The sequence below is a fragment of the Pseudorasbora parva genome, chromosome 23, assembly GCF_024679245.1.
Source record: "Pseudorasbora parva isolate DD20220531a chromosome 23, ASM2467924v1, whole genome shotgun sequence".
Classification (NCBI taxonomy): domain Eukaryota; kingdom Metazoa; phylum Chordata; class Actinopteri; order Cypriniformes; family Gobionidae; genus Pseudorasbora; species Pseudorasbora parva.
The window spans coordinates 2573589-2590989 of NC_090194.1; the positions used below are offsets into that span (position 1 = coordinate 2573589).

A 17401-nucleotide genomic window follows, 5' to 3' on the forward strand; every position below is an offset into this window, starting at 1 on the left:
GCCGTCGCTGAAAGGTTTTGTGGTCGAGCGAAGCAGCTGCCGTTCATGAAAAGCTCTCGAGTGGTAATACACTAGCGAGAACAGCAAACGGCAGCATGATCTCCAGAAATAGACGTAACAACCCTGTGCTCAGCCAATCAGGGAACAGCAGCTATTGGATAAATCAATGATAGAATTGTATGCTTTTGTGTACATGCACTTTACTGTGCGATGATCATGTGTGTATTGATTTCTTCCTGGCCTAGAGATTTTTTCCCCCTCACATTCTCTTTCCCATGAGGCTCAGTGGTCAGGGCTTGACGCTTACTTTTTTCCCAAGATGCACCTGTGCTCCTAAGTTGAAAAATTATGACTATTATGGCTGACTATTTCTGCATACATATATTGTGTGTGTGTGTGTGTGTGTGTGTGTGTGTGTATGTAAGCATGTAACTGACTTTGCCACTCTAGTGTTATTAGTATCACTGAGAAACTGTATAGGTTTAGTAAAAAAATATTTAAATTCTGCTTTCATTTTAATTATAGGTAAAATTTGATTAGTTCTCTTTTTTGTTATTTTTTGCATATTTTTATTTTATTTCAGTTTTAGTTCGGTACATCAGGTTAATGAAACTAAATGAAAATAAGAAAAGTTTAAGTTTGTTTTATATTTTATATTATGTCAGTTAACATTTATTTATTTTATGTAAAGAGATTTTTTTTATGGTTTCAATTTTTGTTAACTATAATACTTATAACGCGCGTATAAGTTTAAAGGGGTGATGAATAGAGAAAACAGCTGTCCCTTGATCCTTTGATATATAAAAGGTCATGGTACTATAAGAATATCCTGTAAGTTTCAGAGCTGAAAACTTCCTTATTAGTCAAAGAAAAGCTTTTATTGACACCAGGCCCAGAAAATGAGGCTCTCAAATCAATGACGTAATACAAGAGGGAAACTCCGCCTCTACAGATAAATGTGTACGCCTGCTTCTGTAGCCCAGCCTACCTGCTTCTGTAGCTCCACCCACCTACTTCTGTAGCCCCACCTACCTGCTTCTGTAGCCCCACCCACCTGCTTCTGTAGCCCCGCCTACCTGCTTCTGTAGCCCCACCCACCTGCTTCTGTAGCCCCGCCTACCTGCTTCTGTAGCCCCACCCACCTGCTTCTGTAGCCCCGCCTACCTGCTTCTGTAGCCCTGCCCACCTGCTCGTGCAGCTAAAAGATAGCAATATTTGCTGACATATTGAGATTAAAACTCAAATGCTGTGCTTCTATATTGGATCCGACAGGAATGGTGCAGCACACTTATGTGAGTAAAACATGTTTTATGTGATAGTATTGCATTGTTACAGATCGTATTGATTATGTGTACATGTCTATCAGAACATACCTTAGCATGCTGTCACAGGCTGGAGAATCCTTTATTTGTTCGTTCATTGCGATTCGGGATCAGATCGGACATGTATGGGCCAGGGCTCGCAAAGCCCAACGTCCCAGGGCTGTGTGTTTTCCAGATGGGCTACCAAAACATAAGCACATCCGCAGGCCGGTGAATCCTAAATATTGAAATAACATTCATTTCTTGATATTTGAAGAGGGCGCTCCCACACGCGCTCGTGTGGTCCGCGCTTATATCCACCAATCGGGTGGGCAAAGTAATAAAAAAATTATCAATCGTGGGTGAATGAGAGATAAATCATTGTGTTTGTTTGAAAAATTCGTTTTGAGACTGAGCCCCATCAGAGAATCATTCCGGTTGCCACTTTCAAAACAATCCCTTCTCATGTGAACTGAACTGACAGGGGAACAGAAGCTCATTAAATATGCAAATCTTATCCAATCCTAGCCGTGGGCGTTTACTTCCAAGTATCAAAACCCAGCGTTCAGGAGAGAGCCTCAAAACCAGTGTAGAAAATAGCCTATTACTTATTAGTTTGATGTTTTTGAATTTAATAACCCAGGCGGATGTCATAAGTTGACCTCAGACAACAGTATAAAAAAAAAAGCCAGTTCGTGACACCTTTAAGCACATATACAGTAGATATACATTCTTAAAGCCATATACAATATAATACAATATAAACACCATACAGTAAAAATTGTCATAATTGATCAGCGTTAGTTCATAAGCAATCGATCGGAATAAATGTGCTATTCATTGATTTGTCAAAAAGATAGAATCCAATTTTTGGTGAAAAAGTAGCGTAACGAGTGGTTTATAAGCTATTTTTTTGTAGGCCGGTCATTTTTGACTGGGAACAGCATAGGGTCATCGGGTTTTCAACTCAGCACAAGGGTTAAGGGAACATAGTGGGCATTGACGATCCCTGGTTTTCATGGTGCATTGTGGGACTTTTTAGGGAGCCAGCGTTTCAGTGCAATGGAAGGATTATCTAGGACTGTATAAAATCTATGCATGCACTTATTCTTAAATGTGTTTTGCATTTGCACTTATGCATTTGGCAGACGCTTTTATCCAAAGCGACTTACATTGCATTTTTAAGGTACACATTTTACATTTTTGTCAATTCTTGGTTTCCATGGGAATCGAACCCATGACCTTGGCGTTGTAAGCGCCACGCTCTACTGGTTGAGCTACAGGAAAGCCTCACTCACAATGAGTTTTAAACAGAGTATTTCCTTCAGGTGAATTAAAAATGTCACCATACCACTGCGTATGAACCATGGGTTTTTCAATTTGGTGCAGTTGTAAAACCAGACGAGTCAGAAAATTAGGCTCCAAATGAGAACCATGGCGCAAACAAAAACCAGAGAGGAGACCCATCTGCGCTGTTATTAATCTCTTAACAATCCTGTTATTTATACAAGTTTATCTTAACAAGCCCTTGCCTTTGGGAAATAAACAAACATTACAAAAGCACTGCCTGACCTCTCTTCGGTTCAGCGATTCTGTCATGAGGTTTCAGTTTGTGTTCTCTAATTACCGCAAATATAAATCTGAAATGGGTCACCGTGTGAGATCATCTCCCCTTCATATGCAGCAGTTCTGTTTCCATTACATCTGAGAACATGTGTCCGCTGTCATCCTTCATTTGATCGACCTTATTCCATCTATTTGAGTCAAGATCCAATCACTGATTGTGTTTTAGTTAGGTTTTACTATACAAATGCTCAACTTTTCGAATAATTTTTCATACAGTTGTTGTCAGAATTATTGGCACCCCTGGTAAATATGATCAAAGATGACTGTAAAAATAAATCTGTTTTGCTTATCCTTTTGATCTTTACAAAATCGCCTTTCATTGACATAAAATAATTGAGAGTGGGGTGGGAAACAACCTTTTGTTGGGAGGAATCTCATTTCCCCCTCCAAAGCAATAATTATTGGCTTTTTTATGAGTAAAATATCTCTGAAGTATACTAGGATGACTAGGAGCATGAAATTGTCCAGCCATGGCTTCCTGTCCCACAGGAGTATAAATATGAGGAAACACAAAGGCCAAATTACCTTAATCATCATCATCACAATGAGTAAAAGCACAGAATATAGTTATATAAGAATAGAAAATATAAGAAAAGAGCGAAAGCATTGAAAATTCACATTAACACCGTCAGGAGTGTAAATGAAGAAGATCAATCAACTAAAGATGTTCTGATTCTGGAAGAGTGTGTGCGTGCGTGCGTGCATGTGTTTGCACCGACTAATCGACTAATCGACTTTAATGCTCTGTCATGACGCTTTAAGCTTGACGTCGACTAGTCGCTGCCTATAGAGGGCGCAACAGGATAAACAATTTCCTGGCAGGCTCTGTTTTGAACAGTTAAAAATGACAAATAAATGTATCCTCCGTGAGCTCTCCACAAGACATGTTTGATTACCATCTGGATGCTTAAAATTGATCAGGAGAATGCAGCTTATTGTACACGTAAGTTAATCATCGCGCTAAACTGCGTGCTTCATTGCAACGCGCACACACACACACACGCACACACACACACACACGCACACACACACACACACACACACACACCTACACACACACACATAGCCTGATCACGCGGAGATTGCGCGCTCGCCTCACACAACCGTTCAGTAAATGTATTATCAACACTGTTCTGTGATTTATCAATAAAATAGCGTAGAAACTGAAAAGTTCTAGCATATATTTCTTGATAACTAAAACTCACAGCTTCACTTTTAGTAGAGACGCTGCCAGGTAGAATTCATTCACACACAATCACTAATGCATTCACATATCGTTATTGTGCTATTTTATCTGTCTCTTATTCAGAACGAGAAATCTGTGAGAAATATAACGACCATAAGACAAAAGAACTGATACAGAAGCTGTTATGTAGGACCAATAACCTTATGAGCAGTGCTGTCATATGCCATAGCTGTCCTGTGCACAAGAAGACCCGAGTTCACGTCTCAGCTCGAGGCTCATGGTTATTTGTTAATTAATGACGTCATCAGCGACTAGTCGACGTCGACTCGACTTTCATCACATAAATGTCGACTTTTAAAAAATGGAAGTCGTTCAACCCCTAGTGTGTGTGTGTGTGCACGCGCAATGCACGAGTGGAGGAGCGTTTGAGTGGACAAAGACTCTTAAAACTAGTTTGCATATTTTTTCTGGGTTCTATTTTTAATAACTGAGTATATTTAACTACAACCATTATCTGATTTCTGATTTGTTTGACTGCTTCATCAAAAAGTATCATAATAAGAGTTGTGAGTGTGTGTTGTTTGAACTCTGCCGGTCATGCTATGTGTGTGTTGAGAGCAGATGTGAATACTTTTTTGACTTTGTAGCTCTTCATAGCTCCGATAAAACATCATCTTTTTATCTTTGGTGCATTCAGAGTTACTTTGAAAAAGTAATCTGATTACTGATTACTCCTTTAAAAAGTAACTTAGTTACTTTACAGATTACTTGTTTTTAAAAGTAACTAAGTAAGAATACTAAGTAAGAATAGAAGTTACTTTATTAGTTACATTCAGCAGTTGTCGACAACACCCCTGCCGCCTCAGCATAGAAATGACGAACGTTTTTGCCAACACTCACTTTATTGGAAGTGCATTTTTAACAGTAACGTCAACAATGAATCTCCTGACATTTAAATATTTCCTGAAAAAATACTCTCCCTGACAAGAAGAAAGCAAATATATATTTTGTTATTTTTTACTAAGGAAAATGACTAAAATAGTAACTCACAGTGACTTGGATAAATTACTTTAATCTGATTACTGGTTTGGAAATAGTAACGCGTTGGATTACTCATTACTGGAAAAAAGTAGTCCGATTAGAGTGACACCTCTGGCATCTCTGATTATTGTCATGAAATCTTTCGGTTCCAGTGCTTTTTTAAACCACCTCTTCTTCACATTCTCACCCCTAACAGCGACGCATCCTGTGTGTGTTTCCTCCACAGGCTTCACACAGCTCAGAGAGCCATTAAACAGACTCAGGTGACAGTTCAGAAGATCGGAAAGGAAATTGAAGAGAAACTGAGGACAACCGCGTCCTGCACAGAAAAGGTGAGACCCGACAAATCAAACCAGTGGGATTTCTTGGGCTGTCTAGCTCTGTGTGCTCCTATTCATTCAGGATTATTTTTATATTCCATATACTTTTCTATGTTCTCCAACTTCATAAATCCTATCGGCCTGTTGGGTTTTCTTTTCCTTTACACCTGGTACACGGTACCGATGGTAAGACTCTGTAAAGCGCCTCTGCAAGTATAAAAAGCTAAATTTACAGTTGCTGTATGCTTGACAGAATTTTATAGCAGATTGTCAAACTCAATTTAAAATTCAATACTTCACTCTGTAGTGGGGATATTGTCTTTCCAGGCTCACAGAATCACTCTTTCATGAGAGAGGGCAGTATAAACCAGCTTTTGATAAGCTATCTAGCAGTGCAACAGACACACACTTCACTTAAGAAAGCACCATTGGGAAACATTAAAAACTTAAAGCACATATTTGTTGTCAATTGTAATATCATTCGTATAGGTGCCCCTGGAATTATATTTTGTCAATTAAAAACAGAGCTTCAAACACAGAGAAAGGTATAGTCTGTTAGACCAAGGTTTTTTTTTTTGTACATCCACATTAGTTAAAAAGAACAATGTAAACCCAACCTTTTTAAGTTAAGGAATGTAAAGTTTAATTGCTCTGAACTTGAAATATTTTTGTTAGCGAATTCATACATTTAACTTATAAATGTTTTTAGTAGGACACTTGACTAGCTTTAACTAGCTAATTCAATAAATGCACAAAAACATAATATAACACTTAATTTTGGCATTTACTCTCCCTTTTGAGTGTCATGGCAAAGCATGCTGGGAATTAGAAATCCCAGAGCAGTTTCGGTTAAATTTAACTCTGTCTAAATTAAAGGAAACAAGTTCATAAAACTCAAAACAATTAAACTATTAAGATTACTCAAAATGGGTCAGTTTTGAGAACTCAAAAGAAAAATGTTCTAAATACTCATAAAAATAACTAATTTATTTAATTTGAGTCGGCTGTACTCAAACCAATTCATTATTTTGAGTGTTAGAGTTTACAGTAAACTTAATATTACACTCTAAAAAATGCTGGGTTGTTTTAACCCAATGTTGGGTTAAATATGGACTAGCCAAGCAATTGGGTTGTTTTAACCCAGCGATTGGGTTGTTTTAATCCTGCAGTTGGGTTAAATTTTTGCTCAATACAACCTAGTCGCTGGGTTAAAACAACCTAACTGCTGGGTTAGTCCATATTTGACCCAAAATTGGGTTGTTTTTTACTCAGAATCTTTTAGAGTGTAGCAATAGATTTGATCAATATTGGGTAAAGGTGCGGTGTGTAAATTTTAGTGCCATCTAGTGGTGAGGTTGTGAATTGCAATCACCCACCGCTCACCCCTCCCTTTCGAACCACATAGAGAAGCTACGGTGGCCGACACAGGACAAAGATGTCGTTGTCTGAGACAGCAGAGAGTGACTAGCGCTCTGTAGAGAAGTTTGTCCGTTTAGGGCTACCGTAGAAACATAGCGGCGCAAAATGGCGTCTTCACTGTAAGGCAGTGTGTGTTGATAGAAACGCCTCATTCTAAGGTAATAAAACATAACGGTTCATTATATAAGAGTGTCTTTATACACCACTGAAAACATAGTTATGTATATCATACTGAATTTCTGTCAATAGAGCTTCATAAATATTACACACTGCACCGATAATGTTAATCTCAACATTTACTAATACATTTTTAAGATTAAAAGTTGTATCACTGTGAACTAACTTGACTTTTTTTTATTAACAAAGGTTAATAAATGCTGGAACTAATGTTAACAATTGAGACCTTATTGTAAAGTGTTACCCATGCTTTTTTATTATACATAGAGCTGAACTCTTGTTTTTAAGAATCCATTTTATTCTTTCATGAAATATAAGACAGAAAAAATATAGGTGGATGAAAATTAATAAAACAAAATACAAACAAACACCGCTTTGATGTTGACAACCTTGAATGAGCGAAAATCTTCATTCATCCACACAGATGATAGTATGAACACACACGCACACGCACACGCACACGCACACGCACACGCACACGCACACACACACACACACACACACACACACACACACACACACACACACACACACACACACACACACATTGTTGAATTAAGTAGATAGAACATTTACTTGCTCAGAAATTCTCAGTATTTTTAACTATTTTTCAAACTTGAACTACTAATGCTTTATTATTTGCTGATTATTTCAAGCAGTTGCTGTGTTATTTTCCCAGGTGAGAATGAGCGTTCATTATGCTGGTCTAGTACCCTCAGTTTCAGACAGGAAGTCAGGGTACGCAGTCACTCAACACAAACAGCAGCAGTGTGGTAAATGGCCTCAGCGTTGTGTATCTTGTGTTACACAGATCCTCATAAATATGTCATTAGGTCCTCGGGCGGCTCTTGTATCCGGTGTTTTGATGGATTTAGAGATCCCGAATCCCACGGCTTTATCCCTTCTCTATGCATCACCGTGCCCTTGTCACCAGAAAATCCTCTGTTTGTGTTTCCACACTCACTGTATCCTGCCGTAGAATGAAAAGCAAAACATATTTAGCATTTTTGGAGGTGGCAGTCAGCAGCTGCGAAAACGCTGGAGGTTTTAAACTTGTGCTTACAGTTAATGAAATCTTCAAACGGCTGGCTGTAAATGCCCAGACACCTTCCACTCACAATAAACATAATCACACACACATTAGATTTTTTTCTCCTTCACTCAAACTCTGAGACTTTGTAATTAGTGTAAATAGTAGTTAGATTCTACCATATTTGCACCTCAGTATTTTACTACACTATTAAACAGTATGCAATAGTAACATTGAGTGTAAAGGATTATATTTATTAAATAAATGCCATCTTATTGGGACAATAAAGCCCTCCCACACCTAACCCTAATAAAACACTTTACTATTAAATAACTGTTAGGCACTTTAATTCCACTTTTCTTCATATTTATTAAAAGTAAATCCTTTGCAATCTGATATGCGATGGGAATAGGTAATAGAGCGAGCTTGGCAAAAGGCATCTTTAGTAAGATTGAGAGTTTTTTAAAGGTGCACTATGTAGTATTTTTGCAGTAAAATATCCAAAAACCACTAGGCCGGTGTTATATATTTTGTTCAGGTGAGTACCTACAATATCCCAGAAGTTTCCAACTATTTGTAAATTGTGAGAAAATTGCTATTTTAACTAAGAACCGGGACGTCTCAGCATAGCGTCTGAGGGAGTCGCCTGTCAATTGCGTCATATCTGCGCTACCCTCGGTTTCGGCTTTTATTTGGCAGGAGCGCTTTACTCTTAGCAGTGTGAACAAGTGAACGCACGGAGTAAAGTCATAACATCGTTTTAAACATACTTAAATGTATCTAATATGATAAACAGAGCTCCATTACCTCAAAATCATAACCGGAAGAGCGGATCAGTGCAGGCGGCTGGCGACTGTCTCCCGTCCCGTCATAATAAAAGTCCCGGTATTCGCGAGGCGGGTATTGTTTAACACTCGCTTCAGCGGCCGTGCTCAGGTCCACAACACTCGGTCCTGCTCTGCTTTAGACTACAGTAACGTTAATAACCAATCGCTCCAGAGGCCGTGCTCAGCTCCACAACACTCGGTCCTGCTCTGCTTTAGACTACAGTAACGTTAATAACCAATCGCTCCAGCGGCCGTGCTCAGCTCCACAACACTCGGTCCTGCTCTGCTTTAGACTACAGTAACGTTAATAACCGCATTCATGAACGTGATTTCTGCCTGAGTCCTATTTTCCACCGGCTGTGATGAGAAGACCACATCTCCCAAGATGCTGCGCTCACATTTGGCGTCATCAAACTACACATTTGTTTTGAATAGGCGCCCTCCAGTGGACGGAAAGCTGCATAGTGCACCTTTAACATAGTATTTGGTTTTTAAATGTTGAAAAAGGTTGAAAATGACATTTCAATGGTATCACCAAATTTGATATGATAACCTTATTTAAAGCAAACATAACTATATCATGATATCTATCGTTATCGTTAAATAAAATGACTCCTATCATGTTATAAGATTTTGGTGATATCGCCCACTCCTAACGTGTTCGATTACAGACAAGCCTTAAAGTATTAGTTCACTTCTAAATGAAAATTTCCTGATAATTTACTCACCCCCATCTCATCAGAGATGTTCATGTCTTTCTTTCTTCAGTTGTACAGAAATTAAGTTTTTTTGAGGAAAACATTCCAGGATTTTTCTCCACATAATGGACTTCAATGGGAACCAACGGCTGAAGGTCCAAATCAGTGCCGTTTCAGAGGAAGAACTTCAGAGACTCTGACCGATCCCAGAGGAGGAATAGAGTCTGATCTCTAGACAAACCATCAGACATTTTCTAATATAAATAAATAAAATGAATATACTTTTTAACTACATTTGTTTGTCTTGTGCTGGTCTGTGATGTCCCAGGCATTACTTAATCACGTTGGAAAGGTCACACGTAGGGCTGTAACGATACACCAAACCCACGATTCGGTTCGTATCACGATTTTTGACCCACGGTACGATACAAACCTCGATATGGGGGGGACAAAACAGTTTTATTCTGTACAGTATTCTGTAGCCTATTTTGCCGTCAATACCATATATCTGTATGGTCAATAGGCTACTGCCGACGTTTTCTTTGCGGTACCAATAGGCAGTATATATTTAACATGAAGTATAGGGCCTCCTGTACATCAATACCAACAGAAGCGCCGCGTCAGACACGCTTCTGGTGTGCAAAGAAAGAGAAAACGCCACGCAGCCGCCCCGCGGATGACACGCAACAGAAACGCCACACTCACACCACGTTGCCAGCTGGTTGGGGAAGCTTCTTGAAACACTTACGGCAAATTGTGTGGGTCTTGTCAACTACACGATTGCCATCCTTGTTCTCTACCGGGTAGCTGATATGTTGCCATACTGCTGACTTAAAAGTTGGACCTGGACAGGAAGGATAATTCTGGCAGTTGGAAGGGGTGTGTCGCGATTCTGCCTTCTCACATCGCGATACAGGTTCGTGGACCTGCGTATTGCGATTTCGATTTCATATCGCATATCGTTACAGCCCTAGTCACACTGGACGTAGGCGGAAGTAGCACCCCATTGTTTACATAGCGAAGGTGCAAAGCGTAATAGATATGTATTTGTATCTATGGTGCTAAGACTTTGGGGAAGTGGTGACCTTTCCAACGTGATTACGTAATGCCTGGCGGGTTGCAGACCAGCACAAGACGGACAATTATGGTTAAAAAGTATATTCAATATTTTTTTGTTGTTGAAAATGTCTGATGGTTTGTCTAGAGATCAGACTCTATTCCTCCTCTGGGATCAGGCAGAGTCTCTGAAGCTCTTCCTCTGAAACTGCACTGATTTGGACCTTCAGCCGTTGGTTCCCATTGAAGTCCATTATGTGGAGAAAAATCCTGGAATGTTTTCCTAAAAAAACTTGATTTCTTTTCGACTGAAGAAAGAAAAACATGAGCATCTTGGATGTGATGGGGGTGAATAAATAATCAGGAAATTTTCATTTTAAAGTGAACTAATCCTTTGAAGGAGCTGTGCTACAAACAAACAAAAACTCCATGTCATGGCATCTTTAAATTAAATATGTTTTTTAGGATAGAAATGCCTTGACTTACAGTTGCCCTCTCACACACTGAGTCATAACCCCCCCCAACACACACACACACACACACACACACACACACACACACACACACACACACACACACACACACACACACACACACACACACACACACACACACACTCCTGCTGCCTTTGATGTTTAAGTGCTCAGTGTTTGTGTGCCGCGGCCCCTCCACCTGTTGAAATGCTGTTTTCTCAGAGCGTGAGATGTCCACAGGACCTCCTCTTGATCTGTCTCAGTGTCCTGGAGGTCTGTCATTTTCTTTCTGTTTTCAAACTTTTGTTTTTGGTTCCTGTTTTTTTGGGGTTGGCCTAAGCAAAGAACATGAGTCACAAATCAAAATCAGCAGAAATTATCATGACGTGAAAAGAAGTTGCCAAAACATGGAGAAGCGCATATTATGAACAAACACGCGAAAGCACAGCAAACATGCGATAATTACAAGTACGTTTTTGTCTTGCAATATCCAACACAATACTCATCCGAAGGCTCTAAAAGCCTCCTGAAGCCTACACATGTTGGGAATATTATCACACGTCCTTCTTAGCGGTTCGTCAAGTCTCTGTGAATGACTGTGAAGTCTCTTTCTCTCCAAAAACCAATTGGCAAGTTTCTGGAGTTCTCCACATGTCAAATTTCAGGATACGTTTACACTAATAGCTGACACTCTCCCTCGATCACAGGAGCGCTACCTGGACCGCACCAAAGGTCAGCGAGGGTCTGAAATTCCTGCAAAGTGTATCAGTTACTGCGCTTAATAGCAAAAATCTGTTTTGAGTTTTCCTTCAGGCTTGAGGTTATGTGAACCTGATTACAGACCAGAGCGTTCTCTTCTGAAACGGCCATGTTGTCACTTCTCCCTGGCCTCAGGTCAGTTTTGAGCCTATTAGGGCACTCTGAGCAATCAATCTGCCCATGCACGCTCACTAAACTGTACCGGGTAATGCTACGCTAATTGAATTATTCAGTACTTTCTCATTACTGGCAATTAAAGCAGAATGTGATGTTTAGTGTGTGAGAGGATGTGAGGTGCATGCCTTAAAGGTTTGTGACTTTTAGTCCATATGTGTTTTGCTGTGATGAGTCTGGGTTTGGCCATTGCCAGGAGATCGGGACGTGCCTGACTGCTTTGTGCCAAGTGTAAAGTTTGCTGGAGGAGGGTTATGGTTGTTTTTCAGAGGTTGGGCTTGGCCCCCTAGTTCCTGTGAAAGGAACTCTTAATGCTTCAGCATACCAAGACATTTTGGACAATTTCATGCTCCCAACTTTGTGGGCACAGTTTGGGGACGGCCCCTTCCTGTCCCAACATGACTGCGCTCCAGTGCACAAAGCGTCGCTCCATAAAGACATGGATGAGGAGTTTGGTGTGGAGGAACTTGACTGGCCTGCACAGAGTCCTAAGCTCAACCCGATAGAACAGCTTTGGGATGAATTAGAGCGGAGACTGAGAGCCAGGCCTTCTCGTCCAACATCAGTGCCTGACCTCACAAATGCGTGTCAAAAATTCCCATAAACACACTCTTAACTCCATATTAAACCCTTCGGATTAAGAATGGGATGTGCATGTAAAGGCAGGTGTCCCAAAACTTTTGTCAATATAGTGCGTCTTTAAAATCGTATTAATTAAATAACATTTAAATGCAATCTTAAGTATATTTTTGTACTTCCCGTAAATAATTTGTCGTTCATAGTTTGTTATAATCGCTAAATTCACATGCCTCGTTTATTATTTATATTATTTTATTATTAATTTTGATATTATACACAAACTAATAAAACATTTTTATATCAGCACTTATCAGTATCAGAATCAATCTATGGTATCAATCTGGAAAGATCTTGTAGCGTGCGTGTGTGTTTTTGAAGTGTTTAGCTATTTGTGTGAAAAGTCGTGCCAGTGGTGTTGATAGTAAACACGCAAGCTCTTGGTGTTTTCTCACTGTATAAGGGCTCAAACTATCTGACGGTCCTCTATATCTCTGTGATTGACACTTCCTCAGCTGCCAAGTGCAAGAACACCAGATCCTGAGATGTTAGATCCTCCAGATTACATTGCTATGACTCAATTATCCTCATCACCCTGTGGTGTGGATTCGTGTTTCTCATGTTCATGTCTCTATGTCCATTCTGTACGTTTTATAATTGCATGTATAATGTTTTGTTTATTCTGAATATGTCTCCAACGGAGGCCATGACGAGCAAACATTTAAACTCAGCAGTTCTGGTTATGATAGGGATCACCACCACCAATCACTTTAAAGACACGGCGAACTTTCCCTGCTTTTTATCTCTTCTCCTTCGCTCTCTTTCTTCTCCTATCTGCTCTCTATCCCACTTTCACCCTCGTCAGATCACTGGTCCTCATTAGTGCGCTTGGCCCGCTGACAGTCCCGAAGGCCGCGGGGCTGTAGATGTAGATTAGATAGATCTGCTGTGGACTCATCTGTGCCGGAGAAGCTGAGGGAAGATCTGGCACTGATGTCTGCTGTAATCGACTTAAAAAGCATATCTTACTGTTTTATTACATTAGTGTGAATGTTTCTGGCTTGTGCTCGCTTGCTGTAAATGTTTTACAGGGTAGTGCAAAATATATTGTTTATAAAATCTTATTTGATCTGCATTTATTTGATCAAAAATACAGTAAATACAGTAATTATACTTTAAAATAGCTGTTTTAATGCTTTATTTTTGTGGAATCTGTGGATACGTTGATAAATAGAAATTTCCAAAGAACAGCATTTATTTTAAATGTATAAATATTTTATAACAGTACATGTACAGTATTAACAGGGTGTACGCGGGGTTTTAAAAAGTATTAAAAAGTGATAAATCAAAATCGTCAAATTTAAGGCCATTAAAAGTGTTAAATGTGGTCTCAGGTATTATTTTTTTCCAAATTAGGTATTATTTTTTCAGACTATCAGGTGTCCTATTCTGATTGAAATTCTATCTGCGTTCGCGTTAGTTCGTTTAAATATGGGCTTTAGCGTATCTGGACACATAATCAAAGATCTTTCGTCTCCGTCTCAACGTACTTTTGATGCTGACATCATATTCAGCGGTCGTTCGGCATCATCTCTGAACACTGCGCACTCAACAGAAGTGGCTGGCTTACGTTTTATTTTAGACTTGTTTCAAGACATATCTTGAACGACTATCCTCATAAGAGCAATCTTAAATGATTTTTATAAAGTCTAAAATGAACAAAAAGAGTTGTGAGAGAATGAGGCGCGATCCATAGACAGTAAACAGTGAGATCCGCGTGTCTGTCTGTCTGCTCTTAAAGGGACAGCAGCCAATAAAGCTTCCTGTCAGTAAAGTTAAAGAACAAAGGGAACAGAGAAAATGACTCGCTGCTCTTGACTGAATAACTTTTGTAGCTTTAATAAGGATTAACTATTTAATTTATAGTTTATGTAGTGCAGACTGCATATAACTTTGATAACTTTATTAAATTTCTGTATATTTCCTAACTGTTAAGACAGGAAGGGCAGGAGTAAACATGACATTTATTACTGGTTTATGTTAGCATTGCTTTAAGTTTACTTAAATTAAAAACTGTTATATTTTTGAAGCCTAATAATGAATGTAAAAAAAAAAATCAGTAACTGTATTAATACCAGTAATACTGGCCTTCATTCATAAAAAGATGCCATTTAAACAAGTATTTAAAATATACTGTCTTTATGTTGTTTCTACATTAATTTGATTAACTCTGAGATTATTATATATAAAAAAATATATTAAAAATCGTACAAAAAATGTTTTTATTGCGATTAATTGCGATTAATCACAGAAAAAATGTGTGTTATGTTTTTAATCGATTGACAGCACTAGTTTTTAGTATTTTGTTAAATTCAACAATTTATAACAGTTATAGAAATGTAATATTTGGCTCGGGTTTTGTTGTTGGAAAAAAAAAACTAAATCATTTATTTGCTGAATTACCAATTATTATTTGAAATCAAATGTGCAGTAATACTTCTCCTTCACCAACCTTTGTGAATGTTGAGATGTGTTTTACTGTGTCTGAATGATAACAGATTTCCTCCTGCTGTCGATTCTAAATCTATTCTTTTTTGTACGTTATATATGCCAAAATCTGTGTAAATAATAGAAAGGTCGCTGATTAACACTTGCAATTCAGTGTCGTGATGGTTTTAAAAATATTCTGAAGGTAGTAAAAAAGGTATTAAAGAGTAGTAAATTTACCTTAAGGATTGCTGTATATACCCTGAATAAAGCTACACTGTATATCTGTTCGCCGCTAGGGGTCTCTAACCTGTTTAAAACAATAGCAAATGTGTAGATTGATGACGCAGTGAATGAATGTGGAATCATGGGACTTTCCCTCATACCGATGCATCTAATAATGTTTATGGATGAGTAAATGCATTTATGTTTTTATCATGACTGTGGTATGAAGCAGGGTGCGATTACTAATAAGAGACCGATATCAGCGTCAGCGTGAGTCACGGCGGATATAAAGAAATAAACTAAACTACCCGCAAGTGTTGAATTACTCGTACAGGTCAGTTTATTTGACAAATTAAAATTTTGAGGAAACTCAATCCTGTTTCACTTGGCCTACACTATCTAAACTGCATCTGAAGGTGTTGAGAGTTATTCTGTGTGTTAGTTTGTTGGCTGTATGAGACTAGCAGTAGCTACATCATACTGATGATATTCTCATATTTCATCGTGTTGAGCTAAATAACATTATTTTCTTTTATGTACATTTGCTCACCTGTCTGATAAAGCACATGAGTGACATCTCTGTCAAGTCGAAGTTTGTTGTGAAGGTCTCGCCGTCTCGAAAACACCACGCCAATTAGGGGTGTGCATTGGCACTGCCTTCACGATTCGATTCGATTACGATTCACCAGGTAACGATTCGATTCAATTCGATTCTACGATGCATTGTGATGCATCAAAATTCTACTGCACACAAAGCAAATTTTTCATCAGTCATGAGGCAATACAAGCAGATATTAAACAACAGATTGTATTGGCTGCTATGTGTCTCCTATATCTTTGACATAAAAGTTATTAAATTAAATAAAATGTAATTAAATAAAATTAAATAAAATGCAATTAACCCTTAAATGCATGACTGTTTCACCAAACATTCTTACATATTCAGGTCGTTAGCGACCCAGATCTATATTTAACATGGATAGACCTCTACCTGTCGTGATAATATATAAAACTCCTGATTTTAGAGTAACAGCTACAGAAGAATAAAATAAAACCTATTTCGTTACCTTTTGGAGCTTGGAAGGATTCAGTTTGAGCAGATGTTTAATACCATCATCATATGACCTCGTCAGAGCTCGTTTACCAGTATATTCAGCATCTGCCTCATATTCGCCATCTCGAGCATATTCTCCAAACTCATTTTCAGCGTCTTCAAAATCAATATTTTGATCACTGACAGCTTCTTGACCACATCCATCATCATATGACCTCGTCAGAGTTCGTTAAGAGACAGTGACACTAACATATGATTGTGTTTAGTACTTGCTCTCTGAAGTAAATCACTAAGCCATTTCAAGTTTTGCAGATTATAATTATTGTTTCGTTTTCTGTCAGAGGTAACTATGAGTGAAACGTCACTTCATCATTGGGTATCAGACATTGCCACCTTGTGGAATAAAGGTGAATTGCGCCGTATTTCGTCATTATAGATTAATTGTGCAAAAAATATATGTACAATCCTACACACCTCGGGTCGTTAGCGCGTTTTTAATAACCCGTCTATCGCGGTCATCTCCCTCCGCCTCAGCCATCTTCCTTGTTGTTGTTGTTATTCTCCTGGAACTGGAAGTATTTGAAACTTCACAACTTTATCGTCTGCCAGAAAATAAACAGTGACATAATCGATTATGGCACTTTGCCACATCGATGCTGAATCATTCACACCCCGCATCGCCAAATCGATTATTGTTGACACCCCTAACGCCAATACTGGTCCTCTTTTGATTTCTCATTTTGTTCCAAAGTCTGCTTGCCATTGTCCATAATGTTTAAACGAAACTCCAACAACGCTAGATGTTCCCTTGTCTTTTGCCATGGTTTCTACAGCAGTAAAAGTGTATACCGAGGCTAACACAGATATGACGCCATTGACAGGCGACTCCCTCACATGTCCCACATTTTCTCACAAATTACAAATAGTTGGAAACACTTGTGATGTTGTAAGTACTCAACTGAACAAAATGTA

The 17401-nt window shown here is 38.7% G+C and overlaps 1 protein-coding gene and 1 non-coding gene across 3 annotated transcripts in view; one reads left to right on the forward strand and one right to left on the reverse strand.

Annotated features, from left to right (window-relative positions):
- The window catches only part of uvrag (UV radiation resistance associated gene), a 182155-nt gene that overhangs the window by 43511 nt on the left and 121243 nt on the right, over window positions 1-17401 (forward strand). For both annotated transcript variants that reach the window (XM_067433356.1, XM_067433357.1), the window contains exon 7: window positions 5381-5486. In XM_067433356.1, the coding sequence (XP_067289457.1) occupies window positions 5381-5486 (106 nt within the window). The remainder of the gene's footprint in view (window positions 1-5380; window positions 5487-17401) is intronic.
- Window positions 2516-2591, reverse strand: trnav-uac (transfer RNA valine (anticodon UAC)). The gene has a single exon. It is a non-coding gene; the product is annotated as a tRNA-Val (tRNA).